This window comes from Tenrec ecaudatus, chromosome 7 (genome assembly GCF_050624435.1).
Source record: "Tenrec ecaudatus isolate mTenEca1 chromosome 7, mTenEca1.hap1, whole genome shotgun sequence".
In the NCBI taxonomy this organism is placed as follows: Eukaryota; Metazoa; Chordata; class Mammalia; order Afrosoricida; family Tenrecidae; genus Tenrec; species Tenrec ecaudatus.
Genome location: NC_134536.1, coordinates 100424289 through 100447969, shown reverse-complemented (window position 1 = coordinate 100447969; position 23681 = coordinate 100424289). Strand labels below are relative to the sequence as shown.

Sequence of the window (23681 nt, the reverse complement as noted above, 5' to 3'; positions counted from 1 at the left end):
TGAACCAGGATCTCCCAGGAAGGCTCAATTCTACCCTGGCCAGGACTGAGCCTTGCGCAGGCAGAGACTGATTTGAAAAGCATCCAAGAATAGCTGAAATCCAATGGATCTAGCAACTATTCCACTCATAACAATAGTACACTAACATGTTATTTATAGATGTAAATCCCGACCTCGTGACCCAGTATGGACAAGACTGAGGAAGTCATTTCAAGAGTCATACTTGATCACTGAGCTATGAATTGTAAGATAGGTTTATAGCTCAATAAAATTACACACATCATACTAGTATTTGACTAACATGCTATATTAAGTTGAAAAGGAAAAAGATTTGACTAGAATTAGAAAATAGTACTTGAATACATAAATAAGACTAGTCAGCTGAAGAGAATTGTTAAGTTGTGAGATTTGACAAAATTAATCACAATGCCTCTCGAGATAAGAGAAAATATTAATAGAAAAGTTCCTGATCTGCTATGTGCTTTGTATACATATGAATATGTGTAAATTATGCACCTTAATTTTAAAAATCTAACAGCAGTTGTGTCTATATCTAGTATTTACCCTTTGAAAGTTTTACTTAAAAATCCAAGAATGACAGAAACTGAAATATACTTTTTTTCCCACTTATTTCCCAGGATTCAAGGTTTTTATAAGATAATTTGTTATTTAAGTCATGGACATATTGGGAACATGCTGGCAGTATGAAGAGATTTGACTGATTCTTAAAATAATAGTGTTTAAAATGTAGAATTCAGTATTTTATACTTTCTTTAATAAAATAAAAAATGTTTAAACTTGAGTGAAACATTTTTTAGTGGATGTTAAAGGAGTATTGTATTACAAAGTGTTTTTTTCATTTCAACCTTTTTAAGGAGAAAACCCAAAAAGTAAAATTGTCTCCTGTAATACTGTATTGTTCTTGTTCAGATGTTGTTGTGGAAGTGAGATAGTTACTGTTACCAAATAAATACTCGTTTCTGTGATAAACAAGTCTTCTTGTGTTTCTGTATCACCCTTTAATTTTTTTCTTTTATAAAAGTTTTATTGGCACTTGATCCACATATCACAATTTGATCATTCAATCATATCAAAAAGAGTTGTTCAGTTATTACAACAATTTTATAACATTTACTTAACCCCACCCTCCCTATCTCCTGCCGCCCTACCTCCCCGATAATCCCTGTATCAATTCTTATATGTATGCATCCACACCTTGTGCACTTCACAAACTGGAAAACCCAACAGAAACAATAAAAAAATAAAGTAGTAAGGATAAATACTAATAATAAAGAAATAAAAATACAGAGTAAGAAAGAAAAGACCAACATGAATACTGAAAAGGCCAGGGAGGAAATGTTTGTCATGGAGCAAGCAAGAAATACTTGCACCTGGAACAATTTCAGGTTGGGGACCCTTTAATTTTTCTATCATTTTATTGGGGACTTGTATAGCTCTTATCACATCCCATCCATACATCCATCGTGTCAAGCACATTTGTACATACGTTGCCATCACCATTTTCAAAATTTTCTTTCTACTTGAGCCCTTGGTATCAGCTTATTCCCCCCCCCCACTACCCCACCCTCCTGTTATTTTCTAAATCATTGTGTGTACTTTTTCTTCAATGAGTACATTTTACCTACTTATGTCAAAGAAACTTTGAAACAGCAAAATATTTGTCAGGCTCAAAATAAACAAAAGCTGCCTTTTCAAGTTGTAGCTAGCGCTACGTGTGTGAAAAGAAATCCTGGGAAATAAACTATCTTGTCGTGAAAGCTTGACCGCATTCACCCTCACCTTTCCCTGGAAGTTTTGTACTTCGGGAGGCAGGAGCTTCAGGCAGCTCATGGAAAAACTGAGTTAAAAGATGATAATGGAATTTTTCCACAAACTTTGAAATTCCTTTTAATGATGTCTACTTGGATTTGTTAGAATTGCCTCTCTGTGTTTATGGGATGTGCAGCTAGTTTAGCCCCTCACTCCCTCGCCTGACATTACATGCTCATGCAGCAATGCTTCCTGTCACTAGCAACAAGGAGACTGAAAACAGAACCCAGCAGAAAGGAGATAAAGGTAAAACCACGCAAACGGAAAACCCAAAGCTGCTGCTCCTGAGAGCACATAGGCTTCTGTGAAGTCAGATGGGAGGAATAGTGGAGGACTAGCTCCCGAGGCCTTGGGAGTGCTGAGACATCTGAGTTATGTGTAAGCTTGTCACAAACCCTGTCAGCCAATCTGAAAATTCACAGAACTGACCCCGTTAGCTTTTCCTGAATTGCTAACACCAACTCAGGCAGTCACAAGGAACGCAATATTCTGAGAGCAGTATATGATACAGTACCTCTGGGGGCAGTCTGTAATATAACATACTCATTAATTGACTGTTCTAAAGCTTCAGTCAACAGTAGACTATCAGACCAGAAGAGAGCAGCGTTTCCCTAATCTAGCAAGCCAGGCGTTGCAAAAGTAGATGCCTGCGCTGTGCCCTGGATTAGGAGCTGGAGTCGAATTTGCATTGCCAGGGGGATGCTGCATCAGTATTGTTCGGAAAAGGACAGTAGACTACACGGTATTATAGGATAGTGTCTGTTGACCACCACCAACTGCTCTGAAAGAATCACGTTGGAAGGTCCTGGATTCAGTGGGAAATACGTGGAACAGAACTTCATAAAGAGATCAGGCTTCCTGACCAGATGACTGGTGGGAAATCCAAGACTAAGACCCTTAGCCTTCTGGTCTGGAACTGAACTCACCTTGTTGGGAAAATCAACCAGTGAGAGAAGGGCAGCGTTTACTCAAAGGCAAAGTTCGGAGGGTTAGGGGAGATGGGGGATGGAAACAGGAAGCACAGGAGGAAATGGGATTGAGGACACTGCAGTGACATGAATCTGAATGTGTAGGCATTGTTGAATGTAAAACTGGCTTGCTCTGCAAACCTTCACCTAAGTCAATAAAATGGTGGGGTTTGTTGTTATATGTATCTTTTTGATTGTGTGGGGGGGTTAACACCCCAACTCCCTTGTTATTCAATGATCCAACCACACCTTTAGTGCTTACATGTATTTTCAGAAAAGTTAAAAACAAGATAAAATAAATTATGTACTTTAACTCTGGTGACGTAGTGGTTACATATTGGGCTGCTAATGGTCTGCAGTTCACAACCACCAGCCACTTCTTGGGAGAATGACAAGGTTTGCTACTTGTCCCGAGAACTTCTCCCGAGAACTGTCACAGTCTCAGAAACCCACAGGGGCAGTTCTCCCCTGACCTATAGGGTCACTATGAATTGTCACTCACTTGATGGCAGTGAGTTGAGTTTATCCCATATCATCCTATAAAACTGCATTCTGAGAGCAGAGACAGCTTAGAACTTATTTTCTTCCTTTCTCTTTTATATATCAAAGCATTAAGAACAGAACATTGCTTCCAGATATATTAGAATGTTCAACAGAGCCTGCTACTAGTATTGTTCCTTGCAACCTTTCTGAGTGTTAGGCGCCAAGAAGTCAGTTCCAACTCAGAGATAACAGAATGCACCACCACCCATCCAGTCCTGCCCCATCCTCACAATTCTCGTGTGAGCATTCTTGCAGCCACTGTGGACATCCATCTTGTCAAGGGCCTACCTCTTTTCTTTACTGCCCCTCCACTTTGCCAAGCATGAGCCTTTCTCCAGGGACTGGTCTCTCCTGATAACATGTCCAAGTTACGTGAGGTGTCTCGCCATCCTTGCCTCTGAGGAACATTCTGGCTGTACTTCTTCCACGACAAATGTGTTTGTTCTTTGGTAGTCCCTGGTACTTTCAATAATATCTGCCAGCACCATGATTCAAATGCCTGGCTTTCCCCCCACCCTTCCATATTCAATGTCTAACTTTCACATGCATATGAGGCAACTGAAAAGAGGATGGCTTAGGTCAAGCACACCTTAGTCCTTAAAGTAATATCCATGCTGTTCAGCACTTCAAAGAGGTCTTGGGAAGCAGGTTTACCAATGCCATGGTAGGAAGTGTAGATGAGTTTAATTAAACAAATACATATTTGTCCTTTTTAAATTCCAATATGGTACAATTTTTGGATTTTACATACTGCTTTGACTTCTTGAAGGTGTCTTAGCCTGTGACGCTGGAGAGGCATTGCTTTGTTAACTGTAAGGTTGGTGGTTCAAACCCACCAGCAGCTCTGTGGAAGAAAGACAGGCTGTCTGCTCTGTAAAGATGTCGTGTCAGAAACCTGAAGGAGTAGTTGTACTCTGTGTAACAGGGTCACTGAATTAGGATTCACTTCATGGCAGCAGATTTGGAGTCTAGTTTTTTGTCGTTGGGGTTTTTTGAAGGTTCACAGTTGGTGAAATTTGTGAACAACTGCCAACCTGAAGGTTGATGATCTGAACCTACCTAGCAGGTCTGCTGCAGAAAGGCCTGGGGTTCTTGAACTGCTTCAGGAAAGGTGAGAGCTGAGACAGCCTTGGACGCAGTTCTGCTCTATAACGTGGCGTGTGCAGGCGTCAGGATTGACTCACAGCAACAAGAGTTTTTGCTTCTCATTCATTGATGAATCTCTTTCTCAGGTAGTTAACACATTCATACTGTATTAAGACGAGTAGGAATAATAATTTACATTCATATCAGTCCATCATTGCGGTAACAAATTTAAAACATTTTAATTATTAAAAGTCACTCCATAGCTAAAATCCTTTTTAAAGTTATAATTTCAATATTCCCCAAAAACTGGAAATCCATTGTCTCTTTCATATTCAATCTGTTTTAATAGAAATTCTTGATTTGCTTTTCCAATTTTGTCTGGCGAGAAGAGATTGAGCCCAGGAATGAAGTAGTGAGCCAGGCGCTCTGTCTGGAGGCACTGAAGGAAGTGTGTCACACAGTTCTCAAAGCACTGCTCCAGGTCCTTGAAGTGCCACTGGCTGTCACAGGGGTCCTGGGAACAAAGGTGGAAGAAGGCCGTTTTCACGTGGTAAGAACAGAATTTGTCCAGTTCTCTTCGTTTTTCAAACTTTTTTTTCAGTTGTTCTAAAAGATACTTCATTAGCTTTAAACACTCTTTCCTGTTGAATAAAACAAAAACAAAACTGGATTTAGTTTTTCTTATTGTAAACCTTTTACTTATTTTAAACCAAAATATTTAAGCATCTTACAGGGGGAAAAAAACATATTAAAATACTAAAGCCATACAAATAAATATAAAGTCACCCTAAACCTCATTAAAAAAAACAAACACATGCTTTCAAGTTGCAAAATCCACAACAACAAAAAATCTTGTGTTCCTGCATCACATTTCCAGTTTCTACTGACATCATTTAACTACATAAATTTAGAATTCTGGGCCTTCCTCCAGCTCTTCAGTACTTACAAAGACCAGGTTTGAATTTGTTTTCAATGGTGTGGCTTCCTGGACTGCAAATGCTCTTAGCATTCACAAGGGGTTTGTTCCACGACCCTCTCTCCCACCATTCCAAAATCCAGATGTTCAAGTCCCGGAGAAGAAATGGTGTCGTATTTGCATATAACCTATACCCCTTTTCCATAGACTTTAAATCACTGCCAGGTGACTTATCGTGTTGAACCATAAGATGTGAAACCCACAGTTACGGAGAGCAGATGATCTATACTTAAGTTATTCATTCTGTTTTGATAAAATTTAATGCACCTAAAACTTATTTGGGCTCATTAACCCCAAATGCACTGCCATCGAGTTGGCTCTGACTCTGTAGAAGATTTCCAGGGCTGTAAATCTGTACAGGGGCAGAAAGCCTCATTTTCCCCCTCAGAGCAGTTAGAGAGTTGGAACCACCAACCCTGCAGTTAGCCATCCACCGGCTACCTGACAATGCCATTCGGGCTACTTTTAGACTTATTAGGAATATCCTTTTCTTCAAGCCTGTGCCAAAAAAAACTGTACCTATCTATCATTTATGCATTTTCAGACCGGTCAGTGTTAGAACCTAAAACTGAGTAATGTTTTCACCTCAGTTCTTGATGACGTGTAAGCTGCCAGAAGAAAGAATTGCCCATCTCTTAGTGTTGGTTCAGGGACCTGGTGGCATAGTGGGTTATGCGTTGGGCTACTAACCAGCACGTCAGCAGTTTGAAACCCCCAACCTCTCTGAGGGAGAAACATGAGGCTTTCCGCGCCCATAAAGATGTCTAGCCTGGGAAGAAACCCACAGAGGCGCTTCGACTCCTGGCCTACAGGCTAGGTTTGAGTCACAGTTTACTTGAGGGCAGGAAGGGTCATGTTCATTCCATCTTGGCCAATAAGTCAGTCCCTGGCCTTCAATGCCGCTAAACCATCCCAAAGAAAGAAGCCAAGAAGAGTTATCCTTTGGGAACCGATTACAAGGATCTACATACATAACCTCCTCCATGGGGGACGGACGACCGAAAAGTGGATGAAGGGAGACGCCAGACAGTGCAAGATATGACAAAATAATAACTTGTAAATTATCAAGGGTTTCTGAGGGAGGGAGAAGCGAGGAGGGAGGGGGAAAATGAGGAGCTGATGCCAGGGGCTTGGGTGGAGAGTGGATGTTTTGAGAATGATGAGGGCAATGAATGTACAAATGTGCTTTACACAGTTGATGTATGTAGGGGTTGTAGTGAGAGTTGTTTGAACCCCTAGTAATACTATTAAAAAAAAGTTATCCTTTGGCCTCTTCCCACTAGACATTACCTTTAGGCAGGCAGACTACTAAGACACTGTTATGGGTAATGTTCATAGCCTCTCTATCCTGCCTAATTATAATTGGTATCCAGGCCGTCCCTTCTTACAGCTTCCTGCCCACTCCCGTGGACGTGACTTCTGTCTGAGGCTCATGTGCCGGATTCATGCACTAGGCCGGGGGTCGGCAAACTGCGGCCAGAGAGGTCTACACAGCTCTTTTGGCAAGCACCTGTGGCTGTGAAGTAAAACTGAAATGTTTTAGAGGCTATTATTCAGATAAGGATGATTTCATTTGTTTGTAAAAACATATTTATGATTTTTGAATAATTTTCAAATTGTTATGAGGGACAGGATTGGCTCTTCTGGCTCAAAAGGTTCCTGACCGCTGCACTAGACCAACCCAGTCCTGGGCTGCTCCCCAGGACCCCACCCAGGCAGGGCACCAGGCACGCCTGCCATTCCGCAAGCCGAGCTCCTACCTGCAGCACTTCTCTCCATTGGTCTCACAGCAGGTTTTTGATTGTCCATGATTGTTCAAAATGTCCTTCTCGATGTTAGAGAAGGACAGCCGCCATGTTTCTTCTGGATTTTGAAGAGAGAAGTAGAAAAGCACTTTACTAGTTACCCATCCCTAAATAAAGCCGTCTTTTTTTTTTTTATGGGAGGTTCAAATTTTCCTCCAGGAGGTTGACTATAAATGAAGAGGGAAACGTACTAGTGTCTTGCCTGCCTCTATTTAATGGGACCTCAAAATATTTCCCTTATCTGAACTCACCCCTTAACTCCTGGATTTCTTGGATGTAAGAGAATACAGTGAATCTTGCATTTCCTGGGGTGCCCTGCTTCGTTTCCTCACCGAGTTACCTTTGTCATTTCAGGACTACCCCCAGCGAATATTTTTTCTGTGGTCAACTAGCATTACATTTCCCATAATCATTAGGATATCGGGATCCTTTAATCCTGTATATTCCTGTACGGCCAAATTACATTAAACAACGGAGCTTGATGTATTTTCCTGTTTTTCACAATAAGGTTTGCTCACTGAGGTAGTTAGCTTATCATCCCAAATTGGCCGATACACACAGGTGGGCTTAATTGAAGGGCAGAGGGATGGCTTTTCAAGTTCTCCGGTCGCTTGTGTTGTTTTTTTTTTTTAATTATGTTATTAGGCACTCATACACCACCCATCTCGATCCATACATATATCAATTGTGTAAAGCACATTTGTACATTCGTTGCCCTCATCATTCTCAAAACTTTTGCTCTCCACTTAAGCCCCTGGAATCAGGTCCTCATTTTCCCCCTCCCTCCCCACTCCCCACTCCCTCATGAACCCCTGATAATTTATAAATTATTTTTTGTCATATCTGGCTCTGTCCCACTTCTCCCTTCCCCCACTTTTCTGTTGTATGTCCCCCAGGGAGGAGGTCAAATGCAGGTCCTTGAAATAGGTTCCCCCTTTTCAACCCACCGACCCTATTCCCTCCCAGTATTGCCACTCACTCCACTGGTCCTGAGGGAATCATCTGCCCTGGATTCCCTGTGTTTTCTGTTCCCATCTGTACCAGTGTACCTCCTCTGGTCTAGTCAGACTTGCAAGGTAGGATTCAGATCATGACAGTGTGTGTGGGGGTGGGGGGGTGGGGAGAAGCATTTAGGAACTAGAGGAAAGTTGTATTTTTCATCGTTGCTACATTGCACCCTGACTGTCTCTTTTCCTCCCCAAGACCCTCTGTAAGGGGATGTCCAGTGGCCTACAAATGGGCTTTGGGTCTCCATTCCGCACTCCTCTGCTCATTCACTATAGTAAGATTTTGTTCTTTGATGCCTGATACCTGATCCCTTGACACCTTGTGATCACACAGGCCGGTGTGCTTCTTCCATGTGGGCTTTGTTGCTTCTCAGCTAGATGGCCGCTTGTTCACCTTCAAGCCTTTAAGACCCCAGACACTATTTCTTTCGATAGCCGGACACCATCAGCTTTCTTTGCCACATTTGCTATTGCACCCGTTTGTCCTCAGCGATCATATCATGGAGGTGTGCACCCAATGATATGATTTTTTTGTTCTTTGATGCCTTATACTTGGTCCCTTTGGCACCTCGTGATCGCACTGGCTGGTGTGCTTCTTCCATGTGGGCTTTGTTGCTTCTGATCTAGATGGCTGCTTGTTCACCTTCAAGCCTTTAAGGCCCAGACGCTCTATCAATAAAGCAGTCTTTAACGCTGTTCTCTGCATGAAAGAGCAGCTCAGCAATGACTCCAGTTGACACAATTTAATGCTGTAGCGTATTTGCAAACTTATTCCCCCCCCCTCCCTCCGAGTGAGTTCCATCTCCCGGGAACGCTCCAGGGGGGAGTCGAAGTGCCCTGTGGTTTCTGGGCTAGAAATCTGTAGGGAGCAGACCGCCTCATCTCTCCCCACTGAGCTCGCCGGCTCGTGCTGCTGACCTTGCACTTTGTAGCCCCAAGTGTAACCACAACGCACCTGGGCTCCTGATGTTGGACAAAGCCGGGATCCCCAATATCCCATCTTCCTGATTTCAAGGAGAAAACCTTCACCCTTTTCCCCTTACCTTATGATGTTGCTCTAGTTTTGCTGTCATTGTTTTTAATCTAGATTTCTTTCAGATAAAGTTTTCATCTAGTGTTAAATTGCTAAAGCTTTTTTAAATGATAGGTGGAGAATGTGGCACGTGCTTCACTGTTTTCTGCCTCTATTTAGATGATCCCTTTGCTGGCTTTTTCCTCCATCCTCCTAATGCGGTCAATTATATTGATTTCTTTTCTACTTATAGACCAATCGTGTATTCCTAGTATGAAGCCAACCAGTGAATCGGTGCTCGGAATTTAAGAGCTAGTGGTCCTGGAACAACTTGGGGGACAGATGAAACCACTCTTTTTTTTCACAAAAGGACCCTCCCCCAGTTTACTTTTTATATACTAAACTTTACAAAGATAGCTTATAGAAACAAAATATTACGGAGCAATGCAGCAGCATGTAGATGGTAGTCCGCTTTACTATGGTTATGGTAAGCTCTTACTTTCCCCCTGCCCACCATTTTCTCATCTGAGCCCATTGTTTGCTTCAAGGTGCCTCTTTTAATATGTAATTACATGTTAGTTATCCTTTAATTTAATATCACTTAATTTAATATCACTTAATTTAATATCACTTAATTTCCTCTAAGAAATTTGTATTCCTAATAATTAGATTAGAGAGAATAAATAGTATTCCTAATGCTAATTCCTAGCTGAAATAAAACTGCATTCTTTTTTTAAAAAACTGCATTCTTAATATTCACTGCCATCAAGTAATTTTCAACTCACAATGACCCTAAAAGACACAAGAGAACTGCTCCTTTGGGTTTCCAAGACTTTAAAATCTTTACAAAAGCAGACAACCTCATGTTTTTTTTCATGGAGCACCGGGTGGTTTGAACCACTGACCTTGACATTGTCAGCTCATGCATAACCCACCACACCATCAGAGTTCCTTGCCTTCCTAATAAATCTAAGCATTTGGAATTTGTATCTTAGACACACTAAGTCTGTTAACAATTTTATTTCCTAGAAGTGTATACCCTAAAAGCAGCCCTGGTGGCATACTGGTTACACAGTGGACTGCGACCTAAAAGGTCAGCAGGTTGGAACTACCAGCTGCTCCACAGGAGAAAGATGGGGTTTTCTACTCCCGTAAACCGTTAGCGTCTCGAAAACGCACAGGGCAGTTCTGCACTGTCCTACACAGCTGCTAAGAGTTGGCATCGACTAGATGGCAGTGAGCTTTAAGTACCCTAAAGAAACATGGAACGAAGCACAGGCAGATGCAGCCACATCCACGCGCGTCACAGTTCTGTTCACACTAGCAGAGGATGGAAACAATCTGCGTGCCCAATCATGGATTTACACTTCAGTCCATAAACACAATGGTATACGAGGCAATGCTGAAGAACAATTACAAAACTGTGAAACACCCATGACATGGATGGATTGGAAGGACATTATACTGAGTGAAATTAGTCAAAAAACAAAAGAAGAAATATTGTATGATATCGCTATTATTTTTAAAAATCAATAAAAGGCTTTCATACCAAAAGAAACAGACTTTGGTGGCTATCCAGGGTAATAGGGAAGGGAGAGATGGGGAAGCAATAGGCTGGGGTGTTAACTTGGATGAAGACAAAGGTAATATACTGCAAGATAGAAATCGGGGGTTGGCAAAAACAGGGAAAACTATTGAGAATTTTGATAAGTTGTTAAATGCCAAAACAGTGAACTGATATATAGAGACCACTTAATTCACAATAAAAGAGTTGAAGGGAAAGTAAGTCGATATCTTTAGTATATCAACAGCCTGTAATAGTTGGGAGGGGGGTTGAAAACAGAAAAAAAACGTGAAGAGTTTTTTTGAATGGCTCTTAAAACATATGAAAAATATTCAACATCATTCATAATTAGAGAAATGCAAACCCCATGGAAAATACAGCAAAAGCATGATCCCACTCAAGATAAACATTGGTAAGATAGACTTTATTGAATGTATAAACTTCTGTTCCGCAACCAGCACCGTGAAGAGGAGAAAGCCACTGCTGGGGAGGAAATAGCTGCGGAACATCTTTCTCTTTCTGCCAAAGTGAAACATGGGCTTCGATGGGTCACTGAGGGGGTTCAACCCACCAGCCTTTCGGGGAGCAGCCAGGCGCTTAACCACTGTGCCACCAGGGCTCCTTAATGCACGTACTGGGGAGCAAAGAGGGTGTGGAGGCTTAGGAATCCGCCAAAACAACGCTGCAGATTCAGATCCAGGACAGTCTGGCGCCAAGGCTAGTGCTGCTTTTCTTTATGAAAAAGATAAAATTTTAATGTGGGCTACTAGACATTTTACAATCTAATATTTGATATGATTACTACAGTCATTCCTTTTGCAATTTTCAACAAAATCCCACCTTACTGCCGACTTAGCCTGGTGGCTTCTGAAATGCATCGGCATTATTTGGCTAGCAATCTTTTACTGCCTTCGTAATGACATTAACATTTCCCCATCAATATCTCTTCACTAAGCATCTTCAATTGTCACATTCGAAATACCTTGAAAACTGTGTCCTTCCTTTGCATGCTTGGGGACGAGGTAATAGGGCTGTAGTCTTAGGTCCCGTCTAACCTTGGCTCCAAGCCATTTCTGGATGGGCAGACCGTTTGTAGTGCTAGCAGGCCAGCTGCTCTTTGACTGCAAGGCCAAGATTATGTCCACAGATATTTCCATAGGGTGCTTAATGAGAAGCGTTACGGCAGGGCTCCCTTTCTTTTTCCTCTGCAGAACAATATCCGTACCTGTCGAAATGCGCAGAAGGGACCAAAGGTTGAATGGATCTAATTTTCTCTGGAAATCTCAAGAAAATAATGCAACAGGAAATCGATACAACACTAAACGTTAAGGTGAAACGTGGTTCTAACGTGGAACTTAACTCCACAAGGCAAAAAGTGCTATTTCTATGCTGAACAGATATTGATGTTTCGTGTGGGGAGGCATCAAGCTGTGTGTGATATGGGAGATGGCGGGGGTAGGGGATGCTGTGGCTTAATTTTTATTTGGAATCACAGGTGGCTACAACAGAGGCTGGAGAAGAGGGCAGGCATGAGGTGGCGAGGCCAGAGCAGTAGTGCAGGCCAGAGGTGTCTGCGGTAGCACCCAGGCTGTGAGCGTGAAGACAGGGAGCAGCAGTGGTACCGCTGACGATTCCCTTCACAAGGTGGGTAGATGGATTACATGTGTGAGGTCAGGAAGAAGGCAGCAGACTGGGATGCCACCGCAGGTTGAAGCTAGGCCCATTTTCTAAACTCGAGGAAGCAGGTGGGAGGAAAATGGGCCGGAATTAACTTCATTTGAGATGCATTGAGATCTCAGTGCTCGCAGGACATGTAGCTGGTGGCGATGGCTGCAGGGTAGGTGGTTATGGTAGTCCGAAGATTGCGAGAGACTGGCTTTGGCAATTAAGAGTGTGCCAGGAGTTATAGACAAGAATAAGACTTTGGGGAGACACCATTGGGAAAGAGAAGATAAATCACTAAGTTGAAAACCTTAGACCATATTCGCATTTTCACCATACTTAGATCAGCACATCGGTCCATCTTTTATCCGTGGCTTCTCTCTTCCTTCTGATCCCCATCGTTGAAGGCTTGTGGGGAAGTAAGGTTATTTGGTGTGGCTGTTTTTGTAACTCCCATCAAATGAGAAGATGCAGCCATGCAAATAGCGCGTGAAACGTTTATTGAGAAGAATGACCGTTTTGCCATTCACTGGGAGTTGAAGTGAGCTGCCTCCGAATCAGGAAGAGAGACTCCCATGACCACAGCCATGGCTGCTGCCTGGGAGCCTGTATCACCTTTACCAAAGCAGACGATTTCATAGTTCAAAATAGCCAACCTTTGGGTTAGCAGCCTGATGCTCAAGTCACTGCTCCGTAAGTTGCCAGCAAAGCCGATGGTTTTCTGGCTGTTGGCAGCATGTTGAACACTGAGCGCTCCTCCTGCGACACTCACACCACTCCTTTTCTTCCTTTTCAGTCTACTCTCGGCTGCGACCGACCGTCTTGCCACTCTATTTGACACTGCAATTCGCCTCTCACGCCCGACCCCCAGAACTCTCCTGATGCCTTTCCCTTCACTGGAACCCCCCCCAAAGCACTACTATGCTAGCATGCTACCACATGCTAGCACACGCGTGTCTTTAATGTCATTTGAGTTTTTGTTGCTGTTGTTGAGCAAAGCAGACACCGATGTGCGGATGCGCTAGCGTCTGTATGTTCCGCTCAGTGACAGTGGTGACTGACTGTAATTTGTGCAGCGATCATCACGCTCTTCCTCCCTGAGGACATCCATGCCCTCTCCACTAGGGTTTACAGTTAGTATTAATTACCTGTCCCCACTTGCAAGATTGTAAACTACAGAAGGGTGAGAACATTAATCTATGTACTCATTAATGTAACCCAAACATCTAGAACAGTACCTGGGACTGAGGTTCAAGATATACCTATTAAATTCATAAGTAAGTGAGCCTGTCCTCTTGTCTAGATGCACTCATACACTCACTATGGCATCTAGATGTTGGAGAATTTCAAATGTTTGCCTGCTGCCTCGGCATGTTCTCTGAACTCCAAACCCATATCCAGCTGCCTATGTGACAGCCGCTGGGATGCATCTCGGGAACTTTCCTCATATCCAAAGCCAAACTCCTAATTACATCCCAAATCACGTTCTTTCTCAGTCCTTCCTGTCTGCGAGTCAGATTTAATTCAGTCCTTTCCCTCACTCTCTCCCTCCACTTAATCCTACAATAAGCATCAGGATAGCTTGGACTTGTCTGCTTCTCTCCATCCTCAGCAACTTAATCCTTCCCCATCTAACAACAACAAAAAACCAAACTTACTGCCAATGACTGGATCCTGACTCATGGTGACTTCATAAGACAGGGTAGAACTGCCCTTTGGGTTTCCAAGACTAACTCTTTGCAGGAGTAGAAACTCCATCTTTCTCCCTGCCGAGATGTAGCTGGTGCTTTCAAACTGCCGACCTTGCAGTATGCAGCCCAACACTATGCCACTCCGCCAACGGCACCTAGGTTCCCACCATCATTTTCACCTTAACTTTTAAAAACACAAAACAAAAAAACACTTCTTGACTGAAGCTTGTCCTTGGCTTCACAATACACAACTCTTATTGACAATCTGCAAATTCTTGTGACTTTTGGCTTCTGGCCACCTCTTCAACGTCACTTCAGGCCACTCTCCCCTTGTCCATGAGCCTTTCTGTTTCCGGACATTTCCAAGCTCTTTTCTGCTCCAGGCCTTGCCCTTCGGTGCTCCTCACCCGAAACAATATCACTTGTCCCATCACAAGCTTCAAGAGGGGTGCCCACCTGTTCCATTCACTTATTATACCTGGGTGCAGCCTGAAATGGGGGCGATCCACATTTAGGAAGAGGACCAAGAAGATGCAGTAAACAGAGACCACGATACAAGACATGCTCAAGGGGTAAGAGGACAGCAGCTTAGGGAAGCCGAGGAAGACCACTTAATGTGTCTGATGAACCCTGGAAAAATCAAAAGTCAGAAATCTTACCTTCAATGTTTTTAATTTCTTTGTTAATGATGGTCCTAAACTGTGCCAGCATTTTAGAAGCAGATAATATTTCCCCTTCTAAAAACTGGCTCAGAGGATTTCCCTTGGGGTTTCTTTTGAGCTTCACAAAGTAAAAAGCAGAACTATTTAAGTATTCTTCTAGCTGGATTCTTTCAATGTTCAGTGTGAACATGACATCAAATTCATTTGGCGCAGATATCTACAAAATAGTGAAAACAGAACTAAGATCTTGCTGGTAGATATTTTCCAAGCTACTGCAATTGATAGTTGTTTTTTTTTTGAAATTGCTACTTAAACAGTCTTCTTTGAAAACAAAATTCCTACCGTTTACATCCACTGGGAAAAGGACTAGAGGAGTAAGGACAGGAGGAAGTATATTATTGATTTTATTGTAAATTCTTTTTTTTAATGAGTTTTTTTCTTTTAATCATTTTATTGGGGCTCTTACAGCTCTTGTAACATTCCATACATCAATTGTATCAAGCATATTTGTACATATGTTGCCATCAGCATTTCCAAAACACTTTCTACTTTATTGTAACTTCTTAGGGCGAAGTAAAGTTGCTGTGCTATGGCTCTTCCATCCTTGTCTCCGTGCGTTCCACCAAATGACTAGGTGGCACCACACAAATAGAGTGTGTGAAGCAATCATGAAGGGGATTGGCCGGTTCTGTCACTCTTCTGGGTATGAGAGCCAAATCAAAACAGGACGAGATTCCTGTGGCCACCAAGAGACCCCTGCCTGAAGCAGCAGCAGCCAGGAGAGGAGCCATGCTGAGAAAGAGGGAGTGAGGAGCTGAGAGAGAACGGGGTGGGAGGCAGGGTAGCAGGTGCCCACGGAAGCAGAGGCCAAGGGACCACGTGACTGAGGGAGTGATGACCAAGGAGAGACGTGGCTTCTGGCTGTGAAGAGATGCTGCCAGGGATCAAGACCTGTACCCTAAATATTTTCTGATTCTGGTTTGTGGTAACCTGTCAACTTCCCACAAACATGAGTATTGTCTGCGAGTTCTGTGTGGGCCCTGTGACAGATGAGCAAGCCCAGCGGAGAAGTCGAGTCCTGTAGGAGAAAAGGCTAACGTCAGAAACGGGTAAAGAAGAATGGAGGACGGAGGTCTATCTGACCTGTGCCTGTGGCAAATGACCTTGGGCTGGTGTGGACTTGTTTCCTTCTCCCTACTGGCGCTGGAGGAAGTCAGAAGTAGTCCCTACGTTATTTCCTCCCTTCTATACTCATTTTTTAAACCATAAATGCAATCATTTCTATAATCAAGATGATTCTAAGTTATATAATGGAAGCTTATAAAAAACCTATTCCTAGTTATTTTCTGAGTTTATATTTAGTTAAACTAAAGCCCCTTATAATGTTTTCTTTTATGCCACAAGATATTGCAGTCACCCTCTGATGACAATGGTTTAAAAAATGTGTAGTCCCTTTCTGGCCAGGTGAGCAAGAGCCACCTGGTTAAAGCTGGAAGCCACCCAAGGGAGCATGAGCCCCAAGGCATGCACTGTGTGATGTCTTAGAAGTACAGCATTTTTATGTGTCAGTCAATTTCCATTTTCATCTCACAATAATAATTTCTTCAAGTATAATGCTTGTTTTCTTTTTAAAATGTGCCCCTAACCATTCATGAGGGCTAAGCTCTAAGTACATTTCTTGGATTACACTGTTCAGCACGGTGTCCTCCATGTCTTTTGGACACGTGACATGCGGCTAGTTTGAACAGAGGTGTACTTGAGGTCAAACACATACTGAGAATGACAACAGTGAGAAAGATGGAGTAAGAGACTCCAAATATGTATGTGTTCATAAAAGCAGTAGGAATGTAGGTCAAGTTCTCCAGAACTCTAAAGACTAACCAAAGGCTAATGGGAAGATGGCGTCGACTCACAAACAACACTGGGACCTCGGTAACAATACTTCACTTTTTCGGGTTCAAAATGGTCCTATGCCCACTCTTGGCCCCTCAGAAAGCCCTCTCATTCTGTCTCCCTGTCAGTAATCACTCAACCGGAGTAGTCAGTATTATGACTTCTAATTCCATAAATTACATTTGCCTGTTTGCCTGTTTGCGGATGTCATATAAACAGTCATAGAATATGTACACTTTATATCTGCATTTTTTCATTTAAAAATTATAAACGTGCCCTCGTTTCTACCTGTGAATAGCGCAGAGGAAGTATTGTGAGGGGTGCCACACCACCCCACTCTCCATGCCATCCCAAGTCGGAGACTCCTAACAAGCCCCGCACAGCTGCCAAAACTTTTTATTAGAGGATTGAGCTTTGAAACATGTGCGTCTGTGGAGCCATTGTGAGCAACGGGGGACACTCTGGGACTGTGTGGTCATGAGAGAGCCACACACCCAGCACTCCAGGGGCTGTGGGGCTGTCACTGTCTCCACTGTGGGGGGGGGGGGGGTTCTGCAGCCATGAACGCAAGCCCACACAAGGGGAAGGGAAGAGTGAGGGAGCCGATCGGGCTGTCTCCCGGGAGGACTTCAAAGACCAGTTGCCCCTTTATCGCTGAAAAAGATCTCTGTTGCTGGCATCAAAGAAAACACGGAAGAGCACCACCTCCGAGATTATTTTGAGCCATCTGGGAAATTGTAGTGCCTGAAATCATGACTGATAGAGGCCGCGGCAAGAAGAAGGCTCTGCTTGTGTGACTATTGAGGACCATGTGAACGGCCACACCTGTGAAGTAAGGAAAGCCTGCCGAAGCAACCTATGGCCAGTGCCTCTTGCAGCCAAGAGGTCGAAGCAGCTCTAGAAATGTTGGTGATGGACAAGGAGGTACTTTGGTTGGGAATGACAACATTGGTCAGGGTGGAAACGTCAGTGGACGTGGTTGGTGACTTTGATGGCAGTGGTGGACATGACAGCAGTGGGGATGGTTATAATGGATTTGGTAATGATGGAAGCAATTTTCGAGGTGGCAGATGCTAGAGTGATTTTGGCAATTACAACCATCAGTCTTCCAATTTTGGACCGCTGAAGGGAGGAAACTTTGGAGGCAGAAACGCTGGCTGTTACAGTGGTGGAGGTCAGTACTTTTTGCCAAACCACAAAACCAAGATCACTACGGTGGTTCAAGAAGTAGCAGTAGCTATGGCAGTGGCAGAAAGTATTACTGACTACCAGGAAACAAAGCTTCCTCAGCAGGACAGGAGAGCCAGAGATGTGACAGGGAAGCCGCAGGTTACAACAGAGTTGTGAACTCAGTGTTGCAGGGCCCAGCTGCTACAAAGAAGTCATGTTTTAGAGAACTCAAGGACTGTATTTGTGACTCAATGAATAACAGGTCATTTTAGTTTCTGTTTTGTGGAAAGTGTAAAGCATTCCAACAAAGGGTTTTAATAGTTTTCTTTTCATCTCCATAAGGGAGCAGAAATCCCATATAAGGTCAATATGAATCAGAATCGACTGGATGGCAGTGATTATATATATTGCTGTCATTTTCTTACTGGAAATTTGATCTTTCATTAGTCTATGCAGTATTTCACTGAATCAGAACACAAAAATGTATTTGTCGAGCTGATGACACCCAGGGCTCAAGTAGAAAGTGAATGGTTTGAGAGTGATGATGGCAACAAATGTACAAATGTGCTTGACACAATGGATGTACGTATGGATTGTGGTAAGAGTTGTACGAGCCCCCCAATAAAATGATTTTTTAAATAAAAATAAAAGATTAAACATGTATTTGTCAACTCCGTTGACGTATACTGAGTTACTTACAACCTTTAAAGATATATGTCGCAATTAGGGTTGCTGGTGGCGCAGTGGTTACACACTGGGCTGCAATATGCATGGTCAGCAGTCGGAAAGCACCAGTCGGTTCCGAGGGAGAAAGGCGGGGCTTTCTACTCCCACGAACAGTTACTGTCTCGGAAACCCACAAGGGCAGCTCCACCTGTCCCATAGGGTCGCTGTGAGTCGGCATCAACTGGATGACAATGGCTATGTTGCTATTGAGAATATATTCAGCAAAAAATGTTTACCGTTCGGGGGTAATACTGTAAACAGCGGTCTTCAACACCTTGCACAGGGTTGCAATGAATCAGAGTTGAGTCCATGGCAGCGGGCTTACCAATTTCAAGAGCTTGGAATCCAAGGTAGAAAAAACGTTTTGCATGCACCCATAAAGGAAGATAAACCATTTTTCTGCTATATGCCTTTCTTAGTTCTCCAATGACATCAATATGGAGAAGTGAATAATGGGACTGAGACAGTTAAGGAAGTCCAGCCCATTCTCAAATTCACTGGCTTGAGGATTTTTTCCTAGGCAATACAGATGCCCTCCTCATTTTAAAAAACGGCTCTTAGATATATTATGGAATTCCTCGAGGATGATTCTGAATTATCCAAGTCGGAGTTTATCAACAGCAAGTACACAGAGAATGGAAAGAAACTTAACACACATCTGCTTGCATGAATGAATCCATATACTGGAACTTGCCTTGTAGCAGAATCTGAAAGAGGCGGGCTATCAGTGTACTTGGTTGGATGATCTTTGGATGGATAGACGAATGGAGTGAACCATTCAGTGGGTCTACTTAATTACAACGGTGCCACAGGCGGCCAAAGGGGCCCTGGTGGCACAGTGGATTTGGGATTGGCTGCTAACAAGAAGGGTAGCAGTTCAAACCCGCTCGGCTCTCTGCGGGAGAAAGGTGAGGCTTTCGGCTCCCAGAAGGGTTTGCATCCCTCGGGAACCCACAGGGGCAGTTCGACTCTCTAGGAATCGCCACGTTGAAAGTCAAGTCGGTTTTTCTCGGTTTGACTTTGAAGTCTAAGGAACGCCCAGGTGGGGGTGGGGGAGTGAGGGACTAAAGGAGAAAGTGCGGGAGGCAGAGGAGCGGGCGGGGAAGCAGAGGCCCGCACGCGCAGCAGCTCACCTTCACGTGTTCATAGTAACTCCCGGCGCGCAGCAGCGAGATGCCGCTGAACGCGGACGGTCGGCACTGCAGCGTCCGCTGCAGGTGGTCCACGACGCGGTTCACCACCTCCGCCGCCCGGCTGATCTCGGCGCGGCGCAGCTTCAGGCTCTCCAGCACCCTCCGGGGCTTCCAGTCTTTGGGCGCCGACTCGCTCCGCTCGGGGCCGGCGGCCGCGGCTTGCGGGCCGGGGGGCCGCAACTCCTTGGGCCCGGTCACCGATCTCCGCTCCCGAGTGGGGGCCTGGGCCCCGGGGCGGCGGGGTCCCGCCTGGGGAAGGGGCGGACCCAGGGACGCGGACGAGTCCGGCTCCTCCGCCGGGACCGCGCCGGGGGCCTCGGTCCCCTCCAAGGGGACGGCGCCCTCGGGCCTCGCGCCCCCGGCGCCGCGGGGCGCCTTCTTGGGCCGGGCGCCCGGCGGGCGAGCCTGCGGCTTCTCCGGGGGGTCCCGGGCACACTCGTCCTGCGAGGCCTCCGCCTGCGCCGCGGGGCTGCATCTTCCGGCACCCGGCTGCCCGGGCCCGGAGGCGGGCGGAAACTCGCCGGGCTCCGCCTGGGCGCCGCGGGCACTGCGCGCGGAGCATTTGGGAGCCGCAGCCCCGGCCTTCCTCGACGGCTGCGTCGCCTTTCCCCGCGGTCGCTCCATCTGCGTGCTGTGCACCCGAGGGAAGGTGGCTGGGGAGAAAGGAGAAGAGCCTGGCGGGAAGGCTCTGTCCCGAGGTAGGAAATGAAACTCACAAATCTGGCGGGAAGCGCGCGGCGGGGCGCAGTGTCCGCCCCCAGCGGGCAGCGTGCGGCGGGGACTCGCGCGGGGCGGTCACAGCTGGCCGCGCCCTGCCGCGGGGCGGGCGTGGGGTGGGGCGGCCCCGCCCCTGCACACCCTCCAGTAGAAGGGGTTCCACTGGTTTGGGGACAGGACTCAAAGCAACGAGAAGGAAGCAAAAAATACCCGTTTTTCGAGGGCCTTAGTTGCCAAACGCATTGTCAGCAGCCTGGACGCACCGGTTATGCCAGGGTTTCCCCAAATGGGCGAGACCGCCTCCTCCCGGGCGCTGAGTGATGGGGGAGGGCGGGAGGACTCGAAAGCAGATACCTACACTTTATCCTGGATTGCGGGCGAGAGTCTGAAAGGTGTTCATGGCCACGGCGGTTTGTTTGGTTTTTCGTTTTCTTTTTTTTCCTGAAGATGGGTCGGTAGGCCAAATAAGTTTGGGAGCTTACGTTTGGAAAACGACATACTTTCTCCCACATTGGAAATCAATAGATAGACTTTTTCTGGTGTTTTGAGATAGACCAATAAACAATGACACCTTCCCTCCTGCAGCTTACATGCTGATGAGCTGGAGGCACGAGTCTGCAGAAACCGGCAGTAGATAATAACTCTTGCGGAGGTTCATTATCTCGAATGGGAGGCCTTGATAAGCTCTATTGAAGGAGAGATAACGCGGTGCACAGGGGACCAGGAGTGAGAGGTGGTGTAAAACTAAACTACTGAGAAAGTGACATTTGAGCAGAGATTTAAAAGAGAGGATTCTTGGGCAAATAATGCCCCAAATAGAAGGACAAGCTAGTGCAACACACCAAAAGCGGCATCCTGCCCTGTGGATCCAACAATAGCAAGTATGGCAGGAGCAGGTCCCAGATATGTCTTGCCCCTCAGCTCCGTCTGCCCCCATCGGTAGGTGCTCTGTGACAACATCATTATAAACATTTTTTTCTTTAAAGTGAGTAGGGCAGACTCTAAACTTTCTCAGTAGAGATTTCAGGAAGGGGGAGCACATTACTAGAGGGAGAGGACCCCTGAGATTTTTGATGGAGGGCTTGGAGGACAAAGGGTAGGTGGGGAGAAAGGTTAGGCTCCGGGAGGTGAGTACAGCAGATCGAGCTTCTGCGAGTCACAGAAGGTGATCCCTCAGTAACCTTGCAGCCTGGGTTTGACAAAACTTGCCCATGGGAAAGTACCCTCTTGCATAGCATGCACACAGCCACCCGTAGCCCAGAGCTGCGCACACAAGTGTCGCTCCCTCCACAAGTCACCAAGTGCTCCGTGAAAGCCTTCTGCACCCACAGTTCCCTGATAGCCACTGCCTGCTCCCCATCCTGCACTGTGGAAGATGCACTGTGGTGTGCCTAACAACTCCAGCTCCAGGTCCGTCTGACTCAATCAGCAAGCTTCCCTGTTATCTGACAGCCAGACTACAACCTTCATTGATGTGTTGTCAACCCCTTTCCAAGTATGTCCTTTCTTGGATACTCTCCCTTGTGGGCGTAGCCAGCCCCCCACGACTAATCACAGGTTCGGTAGGTGCAATTTTATGGTTAAGATATATAAAGATTACAGTAAAGTCATAGAGAATAGGGAGAGATTGGAGAGAGAGTAAAATAAAGGAGTCAGACACATTTCATGGTAGCATGCTCACCTCAGCTCCTCTTGGTGGTACACATGGAGATGGGAGATGAGAGGACAGGAGCGCGCTCTCGTGAGGTTTTATTTCTAACGAATGCTTATCTATCTTTGGGGACCTGCAAGCCCTCTGTTTACAGATAACGACCTACGTCACAGGAAGGGGTTATAACATAGGCAATACAAGCTATAGGAAGGGGATACCTAGAGGTGTACACGCAATAGTAAAGGGAGGGAATAGGGGTACATATGTGGCAAAATGGGTGGACCCTAGACTTAATATAGTAACCTAACCTCAGTCATCCTGAGTGGTCCTGGGCTTGCCTTTGGCCACTCCTTCAAGGGAATAATTTCAGAAGAGAGTGGACTCTACTTAGGGTGAGTCAGATTATACAGTATGGTTGCTCTAGATACCTTTACAGAGAATAACCTCTGACTTACTATTATTGACCTCCTAGTGTATAGTCATTTGCCATGTGTAGCAAGCAGCGTCTTGGGTTTGGCATATATTTTGGGGAGACAATTTGGGAGAAATCTTTCTGTACCCCACACTCCCTCAGTCCTAAGTACCATATACTCATTGCCATCAAGTTAATTCTGACACATAGAGACTGGGCAGAGGACAACTGCCACTGTGGGTTTCTGAGACTATAACTCTTTTTTAAATGTAAAGATAATTTTATTGGGAACTCTTACAGCTCTTAGGACAATCCATACATCAGTTGTACCAAGCATATTTGTACATATGCTGCCATCATTATTTTCTAGACATTTATTTTCGATTGAGCCCTTGGTATCAGCTTCACTTTTTTCCCCCTCCCTCCCCTTCCCAACCCTCATGACCCCTTGATAAATTATAAATTATTATTATTTTCATCTCTTAGACCAACTACTATCTCCCTTCCCCCATGGTTTCTGTTGTTCGTCCCCCTGGAGGGGTGTGTGTGGTTATGTGTCGATCATAGGTTCCCCCTTCCCCCCCCTTCTATCCCTACCTTCCCCCACTCTTCTGGTATTACTACTCCCATTCCTGTTCCTAGCTTCCATGTGTCGTGAGCTCTATCTCTTATCTGTACCTGTGCACATGCTCCAGTCTAACCTGCAGTGAAAGGGAGTACTGGGGTCATGATAGTGGGGGGTGAGGAAGCCTCAAGAACCAGAGGAGTATTGTTGTGTATTTCTTTTTTTTTTAAACATTTTATTAGGGCTCATACAACTTTTATCACAATCCATACATATACATACATCAATTGTATAAAGCACATCTGTACATTCTTTGCCCTAATCACTCTCAAATATTGTGTATTTCATGGGTGCTTTACTGCACCTTGATTGACTCATCCCTTCCCTGTAATCTCTCTGTGAGGGGATGTCCCATTATCAACAGATGGGTCTTAGGTCTTTGTCCCAACCCCCTTTTCTCAACAATATGATTTTTTGTTTGTTTGGGGTCTTCTGATGCCTGGTACCTGGTCTGGCAACACCTCATGATCGCACAGGCTGGTGTGCTT

At 45.0% G+C, this 23681-nt stretch overlaps 2 protein-coding genes across 2 annotated transcripts in view; one reads left to right on the top strand and one right to left on the bottom strand.

The window, feature by feature from the left end:
• The window catches only part of DDX43 (DEAD-box helicase 43), a 32500-nt gene extending 31557 nt beyond the window's left edge, over positions 1-943 (top strand). The window contains exon 17 of the mRNA XM_075554897.1: positions 639-943. The gene's annotated coding sequence lies outside the window, so the exon portion shown is untranslated. The remainder of the gene's footprint in view (positions 1-638) is intronic.
• A 235-nt stretch (positions 944-1178) lies between these two features.
• Positions 1179-20552, bottom strand: CGAS (cyclic GMP-AMP synthase). The gene is made up of 5 exons (XM_075554896.1): positions 19729-20552; positions 14804-15023; positions 11774-12016; positions 7164-7266; positions 1179-5068 (listed from the first exon to the last, which is right to left on the bottom strand). The coding sequence occupies exons 1-5, from the start codon at positions 20410-20412 to the stop codon at positions 4717-4719; spliced, it is 1602 nt and encodes a 533-aa protein (XP_075411011.1). The 5' UTR covers positions 20413-20552; the 3' UTR covers positions 1179-4716.
• Between the last annotated feature and the right edge of the window lie 3129 nt (positions 20553-23681).

Coding starts and splice junctions, on each gene's coding strand:
- CGAS (XM_075554896.1), bottom strand. CDS start 20,412: ATGGAGCGACCGCGGGGAAAGGCGACGCAGCCGTCGAGGAAGGCCGGG. Junction 12,017..14,803: donor AGAAATTAAAAACATTGAAG/GTAAGATTTCTG, acceptor GCATTTCGACAG/GTACGGATATTGTTCTGCAG. Junction 5,069..7,163: donor AATGGAGAGAAGTGCTGCAG/GTAGGAGCTCGG, acceptor TTTATTCAACAG/GAAAGAGTGTTTAAAGCTAA.